This window comes from Dermacentor silvarum, chromosome 11, assembly GCF_013339745.2.
Source record: "Dermacentor silvarum isolate Dsil-2018 chromosome 11, BIME_Dsil_1.4, whole genome shotgun sequence".
Lineage (NCBI taxonomy): Eukaryota > Metazoa > Arthropoda > Arachnida > Ixodida > Ixodidae > Dermacentor > Dermacentor silvarum.
Window position 1 is genome coordinate 89,377,593 of NC_051164.1, and position 23,514 is coordinate 89,401,106.

Here is a 23,514-nt window from a genome sequence, read left to right on the forward strand (position 1 = left end):
CGCGCGCCGTTGTGCAGCGTTTGGATGAGAGTCACACTTGTTCTGTGGCACGAGGGCATGTGAGGGTAATAGTCTGCATTAAAGGCGTGGTCAAAACTACAGCTTTCGCGTAAAGTTCGAAAGCCACCGCGTAAGGGACGGGAACTGTGGGCGGCGTTGAGCGGGCGCGCTCCAAACGTTACCTCCGTAGCGGGCACGGCTTCGGAACTTTTGACAAAAACTGTAGCGCCAACAAAACTAATGTTCTGAAATAAAAATGCCATCAGCACCGTAGCTACCATATTGTTTGCGTTGATTCGACACAAAAAGAGCAAAATTTTATTTCGTACCATGCCAGGGAAAACCGCATAACAACTCATTTGGACTCGATCCTTGGCCATGTATATGAATGCATTGTATTGCAGCCAACGCAACGAATATATTCGCAAATGTAGTCCTCCGAGTTTATTTTAAAACGAAAATCGCAGATTTCAAGCTTTTACTCCAGTTTTATGTTTTATTTATGCTTCCACAATGCTCTCTGAATTCTCGCCACGCCATATTTGCAGTGACAATATATGCAGTGACTCCAGCCCCTATGCCCAGTTACTTTGAGCAGCAGAACAATGCAGAGCAATTGTATAACATACCGACCAATTACCAGCTTAGAGGACTACCTTATTCTTCAAGGTGGCCTTCAACGCAGTATCGACTGGTGCAACACCTGGCAAATGACACTTAATTCATCTAAATGCAAAGTAATGACTTTCACACGCAAACACTCTAACTCAAGTTTTTATTATTATATAAATGGGGATCCAGTATTGGAAGCTTCACTCTACAAATATCTAGGCGTTACTCTCGCACCAAATCTTACCTGGGCCTAGCAACTATATGCGCTAATGCTGCAAAAACACTAGGGTACATTTATCGTAACCTACGTAAATCCCCGTCCAACATCCGCAGATTAGCCTTCCTGACTTTCGTCCATCCGCAACTCGAGTTTACACCCCCAATATGGTCTCCTCATCATGAATATTTAATCTGCATGTTAGAAGCCATCCAATACCGAGCTAGTCGATTCATTTCCCACAATTGCGATGGGCAGTCACGCATAACTCAAATCAAAGGTGACCTTTCATTTCATTTCGCATCAAACCTGGATATATCGAATCTGAAGGGGATCATAAAAAAGTTCAATATATAGGTAATTCGATATATAAAAGGAAAATTTTATACAAAAGTTTTCAAGGGGATTTTACTGCTGTTCGTTATACACAAAATTCGTTATACATATGTGGGTTCGACTGTAATCAGCGTGATGTGGCATTGCTGTCTTTGCTCCATAAATATGTTCGTCAAATGAAGTCATCGTCTTAGCTGCTGGAACGTGCAAGTTGCATATCACGACACTGAATAACGAGTTAAGTTTCATTCGCATCTACAGAAACACGGATGCATTTAATTTGCAGGCTTTGCCACGAGCCATCCGCTTGTGGAATTCCCTTCCCGAGAGCGCCGTCATGCAAACGGCCAGAGATAAATTAGGCAACTCCTGAACCTGTAGTTTCTGTCCTAAAAATGTGTCATTCTGTATGCCATGTTCTGTTTATCTATGTAACGTCACAGATTTTTTTCTTTTTCACTTTGATGCTCTAAACTACACTTTACTTTTATTATGTGCACGAGCAATGTGCGTGGTAAAATTTATCGGATGTTTTGTACGTTACCCTGAACTGTTCTTTTTTTTTTCACTTTTTCATGCTTTAAACTACACTTTTTTTTTTTTTTACACGATGTTTGATTATGTATGCGAGCAATGTACGGGATAAAATTTATCTGATGTTTCGTTCGCTACCACATCTTCTTCATTTGTAACCGTGTTTTGCAACGATGATTTCTACTCATCTTTGCAGTATTCACATGTACGACCGTCTTGCAGTGATGCGCCCTTTACTCAATGCTCCCTATGGGGCCTGTAAGGTATTTTGAAATAAATAAATAAACAGCAATGTCATTCCTATTAGCCCCACAAATGACACACAACTCCTGACGCACAATGCATCTGGGGTTGTTGGGCTTTTTCAGTTTTTATTCCTCTACGATGCCAGTCAATTCATGCATAGCCAGACCTAAATGCATCTCACGATGCTCACATCAGGCCCACTTTAAAGACAGTCAATTTCTCGTCTGCATGTGGTTTTAGTCATAGTTTCATATCACTTCTTCCGATAAGCCTGGGGCAGCTGCAAGTGACAATTCTTTATCATCAAGCTCTTTCATTTTATGACATATAGTCTGCATCCTACATTATTTACACGCTCTTATCTGTTGAGAGCTTGTGCCTCAAGAATGCATGCATTGCCTACTAGGTAAGGTTGCGCTTGTTAGAGTACATGTACTGTAATGGACAAATGAAACGTGAACAACAGAAAAACGGAATATAAAGTAGAATGTACAAAAGTGGAAAGAAATCAAAAGAAGAAAGCATAAAGTATGAGCTCATCCACAGTTCTGCACACATTTAAAATTATCTGCCCAGGAAGGCTACCTCTATATGGCTATATAGAGGTGAAAATGTGTGTTGCATATTATGGCTAATGCCATAACATGCAATGCATATTATCACACTACTTTATCGAATATCTCACAGAAAGACTAGGTACAAAACAATGCTGAATGACAATGCTTTTATTCAATGTGTATTACAATACAATGTGCTATATGATAGCACAAAACAAGCTAGCAGGTACAACTGCAAATTATCAAATAATGACAAATATAAGCGCTCTGCAATAAAAACTAAAATTGTACATATGTGACTAGTGCTTCGTTTGTAGCATGATCACATACAAATGTAGTTGACCTTGACTGAAGAACATTGCAGGTCATCAAAAGCTTAAATCGCTTTTCTCATAGCACCACAAAGTTTCACATTAATACTTTAAGCGGCATAAAAAATATACAGGGCCATTAGCCATAAGTAGTTCATTGAGCACAAGTGTATGGCACATCCAGCAGATCTTTGGCAGAGAAGGCTACCCAGAATAGCTTTTGCATTGAAACACATAAAGTAAAAATGACTGGGCTCTCAGAATGCATGCAAAATCCCTGAGTACACTACGTGTGACAAATATGCACATAGAGGTACATAAAATAGCAGCAATACTGTGGTTTCAAATACAAAAAGCCCAAATGTCTCTAAAGGTATGGCCAGCAAACAAAAAAAAAAACGCAAGAAGACAAGGACAACACTAGGGAAGCATTGTCCTCCAGTAAAGGAGGACAAAGTCAACGCTGGCCCAGAATTGTCCTCCAGCAAGTTATACTGCAGAAGCAAACAAGGGCAATGTTGGTTCACCAATGTCCTCCAGAATTCCATTATCCAAAAGAACACAAGGACAATGCTGGTCCAGAATTGTCTTTCAGCATTCCATATCAGCAGAAACAAGCAAAGGAAAATAGTTCCGCATTGTCTCCCAGAATTCCATAATGGCAGAAGCACACAAGGACAATGCTGTTTTGTGCTTTCTTTGTTTTCAGCCTGCACGTTGTGCCTGTAGGGCCAACTGGGCCCAGCTTCAAGTTCTGATAAACCAAGGTCACGTGAGAACAAGCCACGTGAGACATGAAGGGCTGCATGAATACAAGTTTTTCTTTACTGACATTAGCATGTCATGGTGGCCAGTTATGAGAAAGAAAACAGATAAAATGTAAAGTTTGTTTTGTCTCGCTGTGAACAACGTGTTCCTTTAAGCATGACTCGCACTATGCGTGAGTTAATGCGGGAGCAGGCAAGTACAGCAAAGCAGAGGACAGTAAGCCCTCAACAGGCAGACATTCACTGTACATACTATTGGCATAAGTTTATATGCAAACAATTCCAAAACTACTCCGATGCATTGTTTCATTTTCAGGTTCACCTGCATTTGAAACAGCGGCTTACTTCAGACTCCGAAACGTACATTTGGGACTACTTTATGCTTTGTAACCAGCTACAGAATTTCAATTTATGCCAAGTCTGTTTCCTACCGATGTGAGAAAAGCACTAAAAAGGACATACATATATGAATTCATGTTTTTGTTGCAGTTACATAGCATCAGTGTTATTTACACGTCAATCCTCCATAGTGTTGCACTTAATTTACAGAGAATGAAACACAATTGCCAACTACTGTGATCTATACTCTATCTCACAAGTTGTTTGCAGCACTGTGCAAGCTGCAAGACTCCTTAGCCAATAAGAAGGCCGAATGCCCCTTGAGATGTGTTTATCGCACTGTGTTGTCCGCTCAGCGACTGCTGAATTCGCAGTATACAATGTGCATGCACAAACATCGTAGCATGTCACATATTGCTGTAACGTATAATGTACGAAGCAAAAGCAAAACTCTCTAATCCCACCAGACAGTTACGCCCGGAGCTGTATTCCGCTGTGCAAGGATATTGCTTGTGTATGCCCCGTACTTTCGGCAACACTGCAAACTACTTGTGAGATGGAATGTGGACACATTTACTATAATACAAAACAGAAAAAGGTAAAGGTAACCAAAATTGAGCTGAATGCTGCGAGTGTGACAGCTCTGTGTGTTCCCAGCCAACATTTTGTAGACATTGGTCCTTGCTACCAGCGACATTTAACATGACTGAGCACAAAAATCTATAAAACAAAATGTAAGGTGCACATCTATAACTGCATATGGCAATGAAAGTACAACAGCAGTACATGCACTAAAAAACAAAGCATAACAATTCCCTTGTGCCAAGCAGCCAATTGTTCAAACAGCTGATTGTCAGCTCAGATCATATTCTTGGGTCAGAAGTACAGGGTCACAAAAATCTCAAGCCAAATCATAATCTCAGACTCCTTAGCAAACCAATCACGGTGGCTCTTGAACGGCTGTTCCTCTTGAAAGTCACTGGAACAGTTTCGTCACAAGTCTTCTTGTTGTAGATGTCAGGGTAATTTTGTTGGAACTGCACGAAATGGAAAAGACAGCAGATGCAAATACTTGTTAAGCACAAAGTTCATAAACTCACAAGACAAATGTAAGATATACATACACATTCGTAACGCCCAAAGCTCATAAGCTGATTTCATCCTAAGTTAAACAATGTCCATTAAAAAATAATCACAACAAGCATGTACAGATGTGCACAGTGGAGGCTAGGGGTCAAAACCTTTACCCCCCTATCCCTTTGTAGCTAGCTACAAAGTCTTACCAAACTTTCCAAACTGCCACTCTAGATTACTTTATCAAGCATCAAGGAAAGCAGAGCTTGCATAACTATTCAGCACTCTTATACTCCCTGAGGCCATGTGACACTGTCATTTACAGTCATTTGTGAGCTCTGGATGATACAAGATGGGGAGCAAACTAGCCAACGGGAGTACTGACACTAACAGCAAGCCCATGTGGGGTGTGTGTCTCACCTTGCCTTCCTGACCTGAGTAAGATACATAAAGGTTCACTTACAGTCCTACCCATAAACGTGACAGCTTGCCTGTCAACAACGGAGGCAGTGACAATGAACAAAGGTGATGCGATACGACAATGCTGAACTGGGTGGGTTAAACATCCCGAAGATGCACATTTGTACTATGAGAGATGCCATAGGCCGCTGGAATACTTTTGACTACCTGGGGTTCTTTAATGTGCACTCAATAGCATGGTACATGAGCATTTTTCCATTCTCTCCCCATCGAAATGTGGTCACCATGGCCACGAATCGAAGCCGAAACCTCATGCTTAACAGTACCACACCATAGCCACTGAGTCACGGCTATGGTACAATGACACTGTTGATGGCAGCACAGCAAAGGTGATGACTAACAATGACGACGCAATGACACGCTGACGATGACCATAACTAAAGCACAACTGAAGCATAGTGAACACGTAGAAGGAGACACAGCTGGTATGCAAAAGCATTTAATCAGACCTACTCTGCACACACATACCTGCTTCATCCTCGTGTTGCGCTCCTTGTCTGATATCCTGGGGTCACGGAGGATGTCGTCGAAGAGGTCCATCAGGGCCTGCTCGGAATGTGTCCGCCTCTGCGCCTCGAACTGCTCGCGCGTGACCCGCTGGCAGTAGGTGACCATCTTGTCGCCCTGCGAAAGGAAATCGTTCCGTCTCACCACCCCATCAGAGGTGCTGGCAGGCAAAGTTAGGATGGCATGCAGGGGGGATGTGTCCTGTCGAATTTACAGATGTGGTGGCGGGCTAGAGAGAAGGGGGGCCAGTTTCTTAACGGTTCTTTTCCTAACTGCTTTTGCCCTTCATCACTTTTGTCAGTAACATCTTAAGAATGCAGGGGCAAATAAACTGTTCAACTGAAAGAGAATTTTGTGGACACATCAGTGTATTATGTTCGCTCGTTTTTGTGACATCACAGCAGAAGCAAACAATTTTCGATATCAGCGTTTCTTTGAAACTTTTTCAGGGCACGGAGGCACAGAAGGCAGCTACAGTATTGTTTTTTGTATGGAGCTTGTACTGAATTCTGAGCTTGTCACTGAGCATAGAGTTTGTCTGTACATATTACCATTCACAGAACACCGATTCACCGGAGATGTAGGAGCGAGCAGCTGTGCTAGTGGAGTCATCTTTTGGTGTAAAGCTTATTTTAAGTAGAGAGGACAGAGAACATTTAAATGCAGTGACAAACCATATTATACTTAGCTGCTGATATAAAGCATTTGCAACACAATTGTTCACATGCAATTTTTTTTTTTTTTTTTTGAGAACACTGATGTGACAGAAGACTATCTTAATTGCACTGTGGTTGGAGGCAGAGTCACAATATGTCACTATAAGTGTTGCTACTGCCATCCATGTCTCCAGTAACCCCTGTATTTCGTAACGGTTGGTATGCATACAGACAAGGTATCTATCATGTTTTACCTGCGATCAACTGCTTGGTGAAATCATCATTCACACAAGCAGTAAACCACTGCATGCTATATTGATTGGATCGGTGACTCAGAGTGACAGATAAAAAAAAAGGTATTTTAATTACAGGGTTTAATGTCTCAAAGCAGCCCATGGGCTATAAGAGGCACCATAGCAGTAGGTTGTGCATTATCTAACAAGAATAAAAGATACGAGCCACAAGCTCAAAGTGCAAATAATATGATTAATCGCAAATGCAAAAGTGTGCCGTGAAATCAAAAGCAGGCACAGGGGTATTCTGCTGTGATGCAGTGAAATTTCTTGACGTGAAGTCTAAAATGCTCTCACACTGTTATAAAATGTTCTCACACAGTTTATAAAAATAATGAGTTTATTTTGATGCTCCGTGCATGAAAATGACAGACAGCACAACGGACGTGTTAGTCCTCACAGGCACACGGTACAATGCACACAGAAAAAAAAAAAATTGTGCTTTCAAACTGCATTGACCATTAAAGGGACACTAAAGGGAAATGCTTAGTTAAGCTATCTTGGTATGTTAGAGTTGCAAGTAAGTTGGTCTTACCATCAGCAGAGGGTTGGTAATCCAAAAAGAACACAAAAATGAAAGGTGGACGGTAACACCACCTTGGAATTCATGCACCAGCACCCTGTGATATCAGGTATATTCGTATAGTCTGGTTGGGACTAGACAAAGCTCTCTCAAAATGCTTTTGAAAGTACTTAGAGAACTGAATCGGGCAACATTAATGATCTATTTTATCCACAGAAATAGGACGCGCCACGGTAGTCCAGTGGCTACCGTGTAGCACTGTTGAGCTTGATGCCACAGGTTTGATACCGGCCACAGCAGTCACTTATCGATGGGGGCATACCTCATTTTTCAGATAGCAGTTTTGGCACAGGAAACCCCAGAAATTTTTTTCTGCACAGAAATGGACTCGAATATAAATATATATGCCATGCCATGTCTCATGTCACACCGACGTTCCCAGCACAGCAGTTCGGCCGTGGAATTCAGAAAAAAAAAAAAAAAAATTTGCTTTCATTCTTTTCCATTCATTCAAATCAAATCGTGGGATTGAATGTCCCAATGAAACAAGCTATCGTAGTGGTGGGGTTCAGGATTAATTTACACCACCTGGGATTCTTAAACATGCACCTGAATCAAAGTACATGAGCATTTTTGCATTCTCACCCCTTTGGAATGCGGCCACCGTGGCCTAGAACCAAACCCACCAGTTCGGGCTCATATCCATAGTCATATCCACAGCCCATATCCATAGCTCATATCCATAGCCACTAAGCCACCGTGGCAGGTTTCATCGCTTTCCATAAAAGAAAAGTAGATAAAGCTTTGCAAGAGTGAGCTACCAGTCTAGACTGATTCAGCGTTTCTCTTTAGTGACCCTTCAAGGTGCCACACTACAATGTACACAGTGTAATCAATATACACAGCATTGGCAACACTGAATCGCAAAAAAACTATCAACAGAGCCCTCCTTATTTGCACTCTAATAGCACTATGATAAAACGGTGATGCTGAGACCACCAAACATAGCTTTGATTAAGGGATGTTCACACGAAGGAGGAATCTGACAAACTTTTTTGAGGAGTGCACATGACGTTAGAAGTGATGGATGTCCCTGTGCTGCTTTAATGAAAAAATCCAGTGAGTTTCGCTTTCAACAGATCGAACTGATGTCAGAGAAATTTCAGTTTCTATGGTAAATCAGTTCTGCAGAAATCTGCGAAGTGGAGGAAGTTTCTTGTAAGAAAAAAAATTTGTCCCTTTGTAGAGTCATGCCACTCTCAAGAGAACGACAATTTTTCACTTCTATAACATTCTTCCACCTTGCGGATTTCTGCAGAACTGATTTGCCTAATTCAGTGTCCCAGTGCTTCACTATTGCTGAAAGCTGAGCAAGATGGTTTCTGACGTCACTAACACGGTTCCAGCACCAAGGTAAGCCGAAATTCAAACACGTAAAGCGACTAGCACTCGTCCTGTGCATTCAGTGTTTGTGTTTTGTCTTCTTTAGCACTGTAAAGATGTCTGATAATCCCTGCGCTTTATCGTTGTCAATTAATTCAGCCTGACTGCGATTTTTTAGCTTCCTGGTTATTTCTAATGATAGAGTGACTGCTGCGGGAACGCGCTGGCCCTGAGTTTGGTCCCTCAAAGAGGGCAAACCTTTCTTCAATCGCAAAGCTTCCTTTCTGAGAAAGCGGTACAAATTTCCTTTGTAATGTCATGATACTCTCAGCTGGATGACAGTGTTAAAGCAAATAGCTTTCCGTGGCTCTTTTGCCCATTTTCGTGGTACCTGGTTGAAATTTCACCACTGATACAAAGGGCACATGCTCTCCAGCAGCCAAGTTGCTGTGGTGGCTGCAAGTGAGGCTCCAGCACCACTACAGATTTACTGGTTAACGCTTTTGTTCTCTATGGAATTACAGAAAGAAACACCAAAATACCTAAATTGCAACAAATATAGGTCTTCATGCAGATTGTTCCTCTATTAAAGTGAATAGTATCTTCCTAGAAGCATTTAGCTATTCACTTACATTCACAAACATTGTCAACGGCTTCTGCACAATTTTTTTACTTTTCAGGATTTCAGCGGAGTCAGACAAATTTCGAGAAGCACCAGGGTGGGAGAGCGTCTTTTCGGGCAAGGTCACAGAAGGCGCCAAGCAGACCATTTCATCGCCGACGCCGATGTAGAGATGGTTTGCCTCCAAAATTTACCATCCTCCGTGTCAAAGAGGATTTTCAGCACCTTTCCATGTGAAAGATTCGTCCGCACTACAATTCGCACAATGACTGCTAAATTTGGCCAACTCTGGGCACACTAAGAAAGTTTGCAACAGCATAGCCTCCTCTATGTTCCATGCCTGTCCATCATTTCGAAAATAATGAGAAGCAGCCATTATCAGAACTATGGCTGTGACACCACATAACGTAGGGTGTCTGGTGTGATTTTTCACATTTCTTTTTGTGCTAGCTGCTGACGAAAAGTGGGGGCATCAATAAAAGAGTGAACGCGATGTCTTAAATTTAGATAGCTTATATTTAGTTGCTTTTCAAAATAAAATTGTCTGCTACTGGCCGCAATCGCAGCACAGAATCACCTTTGTAGAATACAGACAACTTTTGTCTTCTGCTGCTGCTGCATATCACCAATGGTGCATGATCAGGTGATACTGGCAAGAGAGAGAGAGAAACAGGGTGGGAAAGGCAGGGAGGTTAACCCGAAAAGATTCTGGTTTGCTACCCTGCACTGGGGGAAGGGGAAATGAAAGGTGGAAAGAGGTGGAAGAGAAGAGAGAAAAAGCAGTCACGTAAAAAATAAATGAGGTGATGCTGGCAAGGTTTGTCTTTACCCTACCTGAATATTGTGACTCTTACCCTACATATGTGGCAGGTTTATAGACAAGGGCTGCTTTGTGGTGAACTGGGAAGCACAGTATATATAAAGGAGGCTATGGCAAAACATCTTACAGATGTTTATGTCATCCACAATGCCTCACATTACTGAGATGCATTTTGTCATGTGATGTGCACTCTGAAAAGAGAAAGCCCATCAAATTTTTCCTTGATGTGAATATCCCTTCAGAAGAAATGCTTTTTTGGTATGAACAAAAGCAGCGCGGTCATCCAAAACAACATTCAGCCTTCAACACAGAATCCCGAGTGAAACAAATTCTGCAGGCATGACCGCGTCATGACTTGGCATGGATAGCAGCGCTGCCGTCAAGTCAAGAACCGCTGTACCAAATGTTGTGTTGATAAGGGAAACCTGTATGAACTGCTCTTCCAGCTGAATTGTTGGCTTGTTTGCACCCACACTTCACATAGAGTTATCACTTTCCAACGGCTTTTCTTAAATATCATGTAGGATATACTACCTGTTTTTTTCATTCCAAATAAAACATAAGTTCACGTTGTCTGTGTTATGCTGGCAGAAAAATGTAATTTTCTCAGCCAAGGAAACAGTGGCGCCATCTGTGACCAGAAAAGTGAAACTGAACCATGTCTTCTGAGTAGCATGTGTTTTGCTCTTGACAGACAGTGCTACTTTCTCACCAACCCGAAAATTACTTTCGGGTTTAGCATCACCGCAGGCAACATACATTTTATTTTGTGCACGTGGTGCACAATTTATTTTGGATATAGCAGGCGAGTACTGCTTCCAAACATGGAATTGAACAAAACCCATTGGAAAATGACATTTCTGCACTGAATCTTGAGCACAAGCTAGCAAGAAGTCTACTCAGAAGATTAGTTTACACAGGGTTCATTTATCAATGCGACAGTTTGCAGACGCTATTCCAACTGCGGACTGCCAATACCACAGCACCTCTCGTGTTGACAACAAATAATGCAAAATTAACAGGAAAACATTGTGAAATTTGTGAATGTTAGCCACACACAAGCGTCACTGTGGCCAATGTTGGCTTGCCTACACTAAAGAAGCGTTCTGAAAGATTGCATATTAGGCATAATGCAAAGAGAGAGAGAGAATGAAAGAGGCAATAAGTCATCCTGCACAGCTTCCCTACCTTGAGTTAAATCACTCTGCTCCTCAGCATGACACATGTATAAAGATAGTAAAAAGTTTTGATTCGATCTCAGTTTTTGCACAGCAGCTGATTGCTCGGACATATTACCCCCAGTCATCAGCTCACGCCAGACCACAAACGCTTTTTAAAACAAATTCAAATGCCATCAGGCTATTCTTTTATAAATCTGCACTCACTGCAGACCTTGCAATATTACTAACAATTTAGTTTTGTTAGTTTGACTCATTTGCATATAAAACAGAAACTTCTGTTTAGCATCTGATAACCAGTATTTACATTGCATCCAAAATAAAAGTAAAGCTTTGTATAATACGGCAGGAGGCACAGTAAAATGTGTCCATGTTGCTGAGTCATGATTTGACACTGTATAATGTGCCATTTGAATGTAAACAGCATACACCGTGATGCACACCTGCTTGCTAACCATGTGCATGCAGTACAAAGAAAAACCTTTATGTATTGTTTGACAATAGAAAACAAAATACAAAGTACAAAAGCTGTTGCAGGTTACTGTAATACACTCACGAAGCAAAGAAAAACTTTGGTCGGTGACAACCTAAGAGTGCAGTGACAAATGTACGGCTGCTGCTGCCCAAGTCAAAGAGAATTTGCACAGACAGACTAGCCAATTATTTTTTGCTCATTTCCGTGACATCACGTACGGTGGAGACAAACTTTCTTCAATGTCGTCCTCTCTTGGAAACTAAGTTTTGGAGAATGAAGACATAGACTGCAGGCTCAGCTTGGCTTTGTACGTGGAGCTTGTTCTGAATTCTTAGGTTGTCACCAAGTATAATCTTATCACTAACTGCAACCTTATAAGGGGTTCTGAAGCACTCTTAGCATGGTGAACAAACATGCCTAATGATTAAGGGGGGACGTGGTAATTAAAATTATGATTACTTATTTATGAACCAAACTTGATAAAAGTTGGCATGCTTGTTTAGTTTCTTCTCCTGATTCTAAAAATGCAGTTATTTTTTCTGTAGGCTCATTATTTCTTTACATAATTATGAAAACAATATCTTTTGTTCTTACTACAATATACAAATAACGGCTGCATAAAAATAGACAAATGACATATGGACCAACAGCAGAAAGCACAAGCTTCACAACATCGGAAGCACTTTTATGATTGCATCAATATTTCTTACATTATAGTACACTTAATTCTATGGTTTGAACATGCCCATGCATTACTCACTCAAAAGACAAATTTTAAGAACTTTAAACAAAGAAACTTTAAAGACTGCTTCCTATGCTGGGTGCTCCAAACATCTAGCTTCATGCTGCAAAAAAAAATTAATATTATATCTATGATAGCTACTGATATGTCACAGTAAATGTCTTGCTGGATGCGCAAAATTAGTATTTCGAGAAAATCAAGAAAACAAACAAATGTCACATTTAAACCATGCAAATGCGAACATCTGAGCTGGTTGAAACTCTGTTCCTCTGTGGACCCTGCTAAGGCTGTATTATTGACTGTTAACCCTGACAAACACTTTTCTATGACGCAGCCATCCGGGTGGTGTTTTGCCAGAGCAACTTTGAAACTTAAACTTTGAAACTTAATGGGCAATCTGGCTGCTGGCTTAGCCAATCAGCATTCGCTGAAAGCAATATCCTTGAACAGTGATTGATCCAAAACAAAGCCCCTGACCTACACGACAACAGAGGCATGCTTGTCACCCAAGCAATCATGTGTCACAGATGATTACATTTCAATCTTGCCAAAAGAGTAATGCACTTTGTGCTGTGTTCGATACCAGAACACGTTTTCAGACGAGCACAAATATGAGCAGCATGCTACATGTTTTTAGCCTTGGGAAGACAGATTCGTGCGATCAATTAAAAAAAAAAAAAAAGAACTCATCTAGTCCTGTACCTGTACATTCACAGCTACAGCCATAATACATTTGTACTTTCAATTGGACTTCGTCGGATACGTCGCACTGGTGACGCCAGTAGTGGCAACAATTTGCCTGCTGTATAGTTCAGCGTGCTGAGTGTGGCCCGTCTTTGCCACACTTGGCACTGATCCCATCCATTTTATGTCTATGCCTCAAAGCTCCTCCTCTCCTTTTTGCCTCTTTATGGAACGTAAATAAGTGCAGTGCTGCAACTCCGCATTATAGTGCATGAGGGAGCCATGAAAACAGCGAGATGAAAGATGTTATGCGACACTCACAGCTGTTCCCTGTCTAGCTGTTAAAGGTTGCGCATGACTCATTGCATTTTTTAATTCTGCTGTCGCTGAATTACAGCTGCCATGACAGGGAATCGAACCCACAATGTTGTGCTCAACACGGTGGAATGGCACAACCACTGAGCCATCCCCGATGGCTCACTTCTTGTTCGGAATAGCTTTGGCGACAAAGCAAAAGTTTTCTTGAGCAAGGTACTCTCAATGAATAATTTTTCGGACACCCAACTTTTTGGACATGCCCAGTAATTTGGACATACCCAGTAATTCAGATGCCTTCACAGCACTACCTCATAGAGCCAACACGTAAGAATGTCTGAAATTTCGGCCGCTGAAACCCTTCGCAATCCAATTTTCCAGACTTTTTGCCATGACCGCAGGTTCTAAACGGCATTAATCAAGCCACTACCACTGCCATCTTGATTATCTCACAGCCTCGAACCAGCCGTAGTCATCGAGCTCTCATGTAGCCGTGGCAATGCTAGGCCTAGCTCCTTCGACGTTCGCTGCCAAGCTTCCTTCTTTTTGGTGCCGTGTTCCTCATTGAAAGAATTCACCACTGTCAGCAATGGCACTGACTCCGCCTTTGTCATCCTCGCTGAACGGTTTGAAGGGTAGGAAGTATGGCAAAACCCAAGCAGGTCATAATGCCGGTTCCCAAAAGTCAGCTTTGCCGCAATACAGCAGTGTGTTATGCGGTCAAGCATACGCAATGTATTGCGGTGAAGACTACTAAGAGTGGAAAGGGACCACTGTCAGGGGCCACAGTATGTATTCTTTAATGATACATTTGAGCGCCTGCCGTCTACCGTCACAGTACGAGCACCGATATGACTAATAGGTGTACTAGCAGGTCTTGAAAGCTATTTTAGATGTACCTGTGGTGATTTGAGCCCTCGGGGAAGTAAAAGGCATGCATTTTTTTTTTTTTTTCCGGAGAATGCCAACTTTTCGGATGTTTACGCGGCCCCTAGGGAGCCCGAAAAATTAGACGTTGACTGTAATTCATGCCGTCATGACATTTCATATATAAAACATTTTTTAACTTCACTAAAAATGTGTTTCAGAACCCCTTTAAAGAAATTTGAATATTAGTAGTGCAGCAGAACACACACAAGCAACTGCCACTGCAATGTTTAGGACAATGAGAGCTTCTGCACAAAGAAATTAGATACAGGTGCAGTTAAACGTGGATCTATCAACAATCCAGCATAAGTATAAATAAAGCAAAAAAAAAAAAAGGACACATGCCATACACAAGTTTTCTTAAAAGATTTACCACTACTGCTGTGTGTAAGCTAATGAAGATGAATGTGTTGGAATGTTGTAAGAATTAGCTTCAATGTAATTAGACAAATGCAATTATGTTTTCATCACAGGAAGATGGAACACACACTCACGAAACTCCACGGGCCTTTACTTAATGTGATACAATGAATGTTTTGTGTTTGACAATGTAATCAGAAGCCCTCGAAGTGACATTATTTTACTTTGTACAAACAATGGGCTGAAACTGAATACACATTTGTTTGGCACAAACTGACTATAATTTCCGTAGACAGTACCAAAACAAGGTTACAATTCTGAAAGCAGCACAAGAACACAGCAAGGAGGCCCAAACGGAATGCACGCAATGTGCCATACTCTCAACAATAGTTAACTCTCCTCATTTTACTGATTTGTTCCACTGTGCACTGCTGTCTAAAAATATATTCCAGCAGACACTATCTCAGATGACTGTCAACGTTAATGCAATTACATTAAAGCAATGTGGCAACACAAGGCATGTACATGATTCATGCGTTTGTTGGCTCACATGTCAGGCTCTTCTCTCGCACTTCCTTCTGGACAAACTATGCCATCTAGCAGCACCAGAGCTAAGTCTGCACGTGGTGTGTGTCTAAATATATATTCTGACAAGATTCTCTGAATATACCAGTTATACCTTGATATAACAAACTTCAATATAACGAAGCATTTAACTTTTTATACCTTCTTGTCCATAGAACACCGTGTATATATAACATCAATACAGTAGAACCCCGCTGTTGCATTCCGGGGTGCTGCATTTTCCTGGCTGTTACGCCGTTTTCGGCCGGTCCTGGCATAGCTCCCATAGGACCCAATGCATTGGTAACCCCGCTGCTGTGTCGCAACTGTGGGACCGTTCCCGCATCATGCAATGCGAACTGCTCAAGAATGTTATAGCCTCGAATGCACAGCTAATTTTCATACATTAATAAACAAACTTTCACTGGTTTTGCAAAACACATTATTAAGCACCCTGTTCAGACACCACACTTCTTTCAGATAGTTACAACACCCATTTAGGGGCAGGACAAGTAAAGCAATTTTTAGAGTACAACCAAAAGCCCTCCAAAACGTTGCAAGACCTTTGATTCCTTTTGAATGCATTTGGGTTTATTTTAAAAAAAATACACATGAAAGTGAAATTCCATCTTTCTGGCATTCACTTCTCACTCTGCAACGTTATCAAAGGACAGTTCCACTACTAATTCACAGCCTTCAACAATGACTGAGACAATCCAAGGCCTCCTAGATAACGGAATGTCGATGAACCCTGAATGCAACATCATCTCGAAAGCTAACACTCCTATGAAGACCATGCTTCGGAAAAGAAAGAAAAGGTGACTGTGATAAGTATAGGTTCCGTCTGCAACAGAAATGTACTGAATGTTGCGTTGATAAGGAAGCCCTCATGGTATGAATTGCCTCTCTGGCTAAACTGGCAGTATGCTTGCCCTCAAATTTTGTACAGAGGTCTTAATATCATAACTACAAGTCAGCTTGCAGTGATGACAGACAAGAAGTCTAAGATTTCTGAGTGAAAAAATGGCATGCTGTGCTACTTCACAAATGCTATCTATCTATGGGTGAAATGCCTACTGCTATGACAAAATGTGAATCTGTTGCACTCTTTCGAAGACAAATGGCGCCATCGTTCCGTACAACTAAGAAAATAATTTTTCATCTGGCATTGCTGCAAATGACCCGTGGTTCTGATTTATTCTGTACTAAACAGGTGAGTGCGGCAATCAAACGTGATAAAGCAGAATACACCCGGAAATGCTACCTCTGTATATAAGCTTGGAGTGCGAATGTGCCAGCACTTTAATTTAAATGCGAGTCTAAACTTGATTCCCTTATAAATGCAACATATTGCCCGGATATCATCTTGGCATTCGCATGCAATGTTACAGCTCAGAGTACATACGCTTTATGTTATCCTAGGAGGCATTGGCCAGACCAGTTCAAGCATACAAATCATACAGCAGCGTATTAGTGCAAACAACTTCAAAGGATTTTGTGTCTACTTCATGCTTGTTAGCACAGAAATCTTGCACGAATGCATATTGTGGTAGCATTTTGCATTCTACCTTGAGTAGCAATACATTTGGCACCAATTGATGCTTGCCTGGTTGACCTCAGAATATAAAACTTCTGTCTGCAAACCTACTTTTCTGGGGAGAGCACATTCGGAGAGGCAAGCGGCTGGCACTGCCATTTATGTGGAAAGTAGCTAAGCTTTCCACTCTAATTGTTTAGTACTTAAGTTTATTTCCTCGCACAGGTGATGCTAGCGCAGGAGGCCAGCTAAATTAATTTCTTCCAAAGCCAGGCTCACAGACAGCAGTTCCTTTATGCTTGGCAAACCAGGCAAATATCAATGACAAATGCATTATCATGACAGAACTACACAGATACATTTGGAAAAGCAAAAAAAAAAAAAAAGGCGCTTGAAAAGATGCTATAATATGGGAAAACATACAGACGTACAGTACTTGAGGGGTGCTTTCAGTGTTCTCTGCTCATGAGTGCATTAAATCGGAAATCATACGGATCAGGAATGTATCAGTGAAGTTCTACTGCGTACAAAACAGACTGCAAAAATGCTAACTGTATGCTGAGATTTTAATGCTAACAAGCCAGCACTGTTGGCCTAAATACGCCGGCTGCCAAGTACTAAACACAACCTTTCATTCGACCATCTTTCGTGGAACCACCGTTTAACTGGTGCTGGGCGCCACAGCTAAACGGTAGGCAAGGGTCACCTTGTGTCACTCCTTACCCGTTCCCTTCGCAGAATGGTGAGCCGCGCCTCCACCTCCAGGTGCAGTTCACGTGGGGGAGCAAATATCCGGTCACAGTGCTTCACGAGAAAAGCGAGGAGTTCCTGGGCTGTGTCGGGAGTGGCTTCCAAACAGCTGCCGTTGGTGCTCATCAGAATGCACGCAAAGGTGTTCAGCAACTGCATCAGACAACGCCGTGTGTAAGGTGTTTTTTGCTGGCAAAGAAAAGATGCAGCTTTTAAATGCAGTGGCATTTAACTGCACCAAACAATACCATGTGCGCAATGTTTTTTCTGCAAAACAACAGACATCAGTTTTTAAATGCATTAGCATTTACTGCTATCAATGCACAAGTCTCGTGGATACACACAGTGGTCTTCGGCCGCTACCCCAAGACAATGTCATGTGAGCATGGCTCTTACTGCTAAACAATACTATACAGTTTCCACATGCAGTGGCACTTGCTGCACTCACTGAAGAAGTCTTGTGTCTGCAGGTCTCATTTTCTTGCAAATGAAACATGTTCAGCAATGAAACTGCGATGTACACAATGTGTTTATTGCTAAAGAAGAGACAGTTCTTAAATGCAGTGGTATTTACACAGCATGCACTACACCAGTCTTGCATCACCACAATTTTCTCGATACTTCTTCGAGAGTTATGCCAGAAAGCATCATGCCTGAACACCATGCAAATGGAACTGGAGTTTTTGGCATTACTTTAAGGGGCCTTGAAGCACTTTTCTCACTAATCATAGCAGTGGCCTCACTATTAAAGGACGTCGTCTTATAAACCTCGTATAGAGAAAAAATTTTCTAATCCTTCTACTTAGCAGAGTTACCACACCAATATGCGCATTTCTCTCTCTTTTCGTCTCCGTAAGCGCGCCGGAAGAGACACAGGAGAGCAGGCGAGAGCGTTGCTCCTCTCCCCTGCTCCGTGCACGTAGTGGGGTCGAGGAGGAGAGCGTTCAGGCACCCTAAGGTGAAATACGACGATATGGCTCGTTGCAGCACCCTGTGGTGGCCACAAGCAGCACATGCAGCTACACGCAATTGTTGTGTGATGACAGATCAGCAATGTTTTTTTTTACTATGTTCAAAAAGCGTTTCAGGGCCCCTTTAACCATTTAATGCTACTTCCTCCACATGTGTGCCATGAGTATTAACTACAGTGTTCTGTTCTAGCTTTTTAATCATTAGACTGAGGCAAATGAGGGTATATTATATATTTGAAGATTATACCTAATGTCAAGTTATTTGAAAAGCATTAATCCTAGCTTCAGCAGTGATGTAGCCTTAATTCAGTTGCAATTCAGTGGGGACTGCATTTCACCCGCTAACAGCTCAATGTTACTGCTCAGCACGAGACGTGCCTGCATGATTTTGAACCTACTCAAATGTTATAGTTGATTCTATCTGTTGTGTATGTTCTCACCGGACCTTGTGTAATCAGATTGTATGCACGACACGAATAGTGTTGTACTTTCTGGAAGGTATGAGAGCACCAGCGATTACGCTGGAACCCTCGACGAGTCATGTATAAAAGCTGACACAGCTTGACCCACAGATCAGATTTCAACGGTCGACGAGTATGCTCGCCACCATCATTGTGCTACTTGTCTTGCTGGGCACAGGTTCGCCTGATAAACAGCTAGTTTCGTGACTTGCATTGTGTCATTGTGGTTCTTCACCGTCACTACCATGTGACAATAGTAATTTATGGCGTTCAGTGCCTCAAAGCTACACCTTGACTGAAAGACATGCTGTCATAGGAGGCTCTTTATTAATTTTGACTACCTAAGCAATCCTTAAGTGCACCTCAGCCTTCACCTCAGACGTTCCAGCATTCTGCCCACATTAGAATGGAAAGCCATTCAAGTCCCCAAAAAGCATATCTTTGTATAGATCTGCTAATACAAAATGTCAACGAATAATAATAAGTAAGATTCATTAGGGAGTGTGCTCTTATAGCAAAAAAAAAAAAAATACATTTTAGAGTTACATCTCAGAGTTTTCTTGTTTTTTTTTTTTAATAAGTTATCGGTTATTAGGTACCAAAGTCAAAGCTCGGCTATGAGGGGTGCCTTAGTGAAGGCCTCCTAATAGATTTTGACCATTCTTTAAAGGGGTCCCTGAACCACATTTCTTTGAAACTTCAAAAACGATCTTTGAATGAGTATAGTACCTTCCAGGAATATATTACCAACAGAATTTTTCAAGGATACTAGCGTACATCATTCGAGCACGGTATCTACCTTTCCCATTCACTGTCAATGCCCTTTCGAAGGAGCACCGGTGGCAATAGACTGGCAATACCCCACCTATGGCATTACGGCGAGGGCGCACGTCACAGCACCCCACGGCTGGCCGCAGTATTTACGCTATGCAGCAGATGCAGCTACGTGTCACTACGTGCAAATGTAAGTGCACAGCAGGGCCGGACTGCGAGCTTGCATGCAGAAGCCTGGCTGTGCTACCTGTTACAGACCGGCTTTGTCCTGCACGGATAGTAGGATAATAAAGATAAACTTTTTAGTCCTCAATAAGAAGCATGGCTAGCCAGGAATGGTCAGGAGGGAGCGCGCACTAGCACGCGTCCCTTGCAGGTGCTAACCTCTATTCATTGTGAGAAGTGGCAAGCGTAGCGTACATGCGTAAGAAGACGATAGTCAGCTCACGCTTCTTGATCGATGTGAACTACTGGCCAATAGCACCAGTGTATGGGAATCTGCTACATGACAAAATATGGCAGCCCCAAAAAGGGTGAGGAGGAGGCTTCTTTCGAAAAGAGAGTGTTTGAGAAAAAGGTGACTTCGCGCTCCGCTGATGAGCCCCACGCACCGCGAACGAGTGCAAAAATTTGGATGAGACGTTCACAGCAGCGTATGTTTATCGCGGTTTCACCTAGCTCGAGGGTTGATCTTAATATGCACCAAAATCTCAATACACTTATGTTCTCGTATTCCACCCCCTGCCCATGCAGCTGCTGGTGCTGGGAATCAAACCCACAACCTCATTCTTGGCACAGAAACTCGTAGCAACTGGGCCCCTAAGGCACGTTATGATACGCTGAAATACCGCTGCAGGACCTATGAAGAACTTGGAAGAACAGGCATACCACACTCATGTTGCTATGGTGGGGGCTCAGGGTGAGCACTTCATTCCTCGACGTCTTGTAAATGAAACGCAGGAGTAGGTGCAGGTATCGCCGTCTGCAGGGCGGAAGCAGAAGCGATGCCGCCTGCATCACCTTCACTGCCCGCCGCTGGTCCTCGGCGCTTTCTGCAAGAAGGTGCGCGTGAAGCTGTAGTGAGGGATCTTTCACAGGAGCTCCCATCTGAATACATGGGAACAGGGAAATCGTTTTTCTCCGCAACCACTGCACTGATTTTGACTGAGGTCTGTTGCATTTGAAACAAAAAGCTAAACTATAATGACCGTAGAAGCAGATTTGTTATTTATGCCGTCAATTTATTTTGGCGATAATTGCAAAGAACTCAAGTATATTGAAGTTTGAACTCAGCAACAAAAACTGATATTACACTTCTGTAAACTGCACCTAATAGCCCATCTAAAGTGGACAAAATTTCTGTATTATACACCACTCAGAAATATGCCACTAATTTTGAGTAGGGCATTCGCAAAACCCTCGTAAACATTGTAACAATTTCACATAAGCTGTAAATGTATATATCAAATTTGCATTAGAAGCTCTAACAGATGCAGTTTACAGAACTCTGAAAGGGAAAAATTGTCATCCACCCGCATGTCGCGCGAAGCTACAAATAAAACTCATACGGGTTTCTCAGAAAGAACAGGATCGCAGTTGAGCAGATCGCCCTTGCGCTAGTGATCTGCTAGCCTCCTGGTTAGCTCAGATGGTAGAGTGACCATCCCGGAAAGGCGCTGGTCCCGGGTTCAAATCCCGGACCAGGATGAATTTTTCCTCAACTGCAAGCGTTCTTTCTGAGAGACGCATATGGGTTTCCTTTGTAGCTTCATGCTACATTCGGGTGGATGACAATTTTTTCCTTTCATGATACTTCCTATACCTTGTGGGATTCCGCAGAACTGATTTGCCATAGTTTACAGAACTGCAATACTTGTTTTTGATGCAGAGTTAAGGATTTGTAAACTTCGTGCGTGAATTTTCTTAACTTTTCGAAAATTTTAATAAAACATTTCAGGCCCTAACTTAAAATTCAGCTTCCTAGAGTCATCAGAATTTAGCTTTCGCTCTCCCAAATGCAACAAATGTCATTCAAATCAGTCCAGCGATGGCCTCATAAAAGTGTTTCTGCTTTTTACATGTATTTGAATAGGGAAATCAGAGTTGGCCCTGAGATAAAGCCTCCTCTTGAGTTTGGAAAGCTTAGTGATTAGTCTTGCTTCCTGCTACACCCTGATGTCACGATTGCTTTGATAATCAACTCCTCCATGCAATATCTTGGCACCATCATTTCATCATGGTGGCCACAGGTCATTTAATCATTATTCACTTGTATATTCTATTGTATATAAACCCATTGTATGCTACTGTTGAGGCTACTTGTAACAAAAAATGTCACAGTTTCGCCCTAAGGGCGAAGCAATGAATGCGATAGCAAAACAGCAATGTCATACGAAGTAAGGTGAGCGGCTTTGGTAGCAATATGAATTGTAGTAAACATGAGCTGATTAAGTAAGCAGGTGTGCTGCGGCGTAAGTAGACCGACATGAAGAGAGACTCGATGACCACGAGAAGGCGCGTGTGAAACAGTGGTGTTGATGAGAAGCGCTTCCCGTGGGCAGCGCGCGTGCGAAGGGACACACCTGTAGCGCTGCACTGCCGATCCGGGCAGCATTACATATGTAGTGTGCGTTGAAAAATGTGGCCCGACTATCACTAACTGAATGAACAAGCGTGGTGTGAGCGCGCACAAACAAACATGAATAGATCACACTGAATGACTGCAGACAACGACTGTCAAAACGCTGGTAGTTATCAGCAATTTATTGTATATGATCCTGCTGAAGTGCAACTTAAATCTGATCTTCGTAACCGACAGATCAGAATGTAGTATTCGAGATACATTTACAAAACTTAAAACTGTAACACAGATTTTTTCGTCTGTGGTTTTTGTTTACAGGGGGGTTTACAGTATCAAGTTCATACTATCGGTACCATAAATTTGGAGCACATGTACGCGATAGGCATCAAATTAACTGCAAATATTTCTAATTCTAGTGGAATATAAAAACTGTATTCCATGTACCACGGGACACCCCTAGGCCATCAAAACAAATAAACAGTGTCCACCAGGAGATTTGGTTGAAGCACGCTTTCTGCATTTCAAGGGACTTAAGTCCAAGGAGATTCATGCCAAGCTGGTGGTGTTGTACGGTGACAGTGTATGGTGACAGTCAATGTACACCACCACCAGCACGGCCTCAATCTCTGTGGACGTACGTTCCTTTGAAATGCAGAAAGCGGATTGCTGCCCGTGCTTCAACCAAATCTCCCGATGGACGCTGTCTATTTGTTTTGATGGCCTAGCGATGTTCCGGCACATAGAATACAATCTTTATGTTTCGCTCAAACTAGAGATGTGCACTTATTTTGATGCTTAGCGTGTACGCATGCTCTAAATTTATGGTACTGATAGTACGAACTTTATGAACACCTCTCGTATTTATGCATTCCCCAGCTCACCTACATGTCACTTTCATGCTGTCACCAAGCTAAAGGC

At 42.2% G+C, this 23,514-nt stretch overlaps 1 protein-coding gene across 1 annotated transcript in view; it reads right to left on the minus strand.

Annotated features, from left to right (window-relative positions):
- Nucleotides 1-2,652: 2,652 nt before the first annotated feature.
- The window catches only part of LOC119433336 (DEP domain-containing protein 1B-like), a 34,924-nt gene continuing 14,062 nt past the window's right edge, over nucleotides 2,653-23,514 (minus strand). Inside the window, exons 9-12 of the mRNA XM_037700484.2 lie at nucleotides 20,904-21,067; nucleotides 17,783-17,962; nucleotides 5,942-6,097; nucleotides 2,653-4,956 (exon numbers count right to left, since the gene is read on the minus strand). Of these exons, the coding sequence (XP_037556412.1) occupies nucleotides 4,831-4,956; nucleotides 5,942-6,097; nucleotides 17,783-17,962; nucleotides 20,904-21,067 (626 nt within the window). The 3' untranslated portion in view covers nucleotides 2,653-4,830. The remainder of the gene's footprint in view (nucleotides 4,957-5,941; nucleotides 6,098-17,782; nucleotides 17,963-20,903; nucleotides 21,068-23,514) is intronic.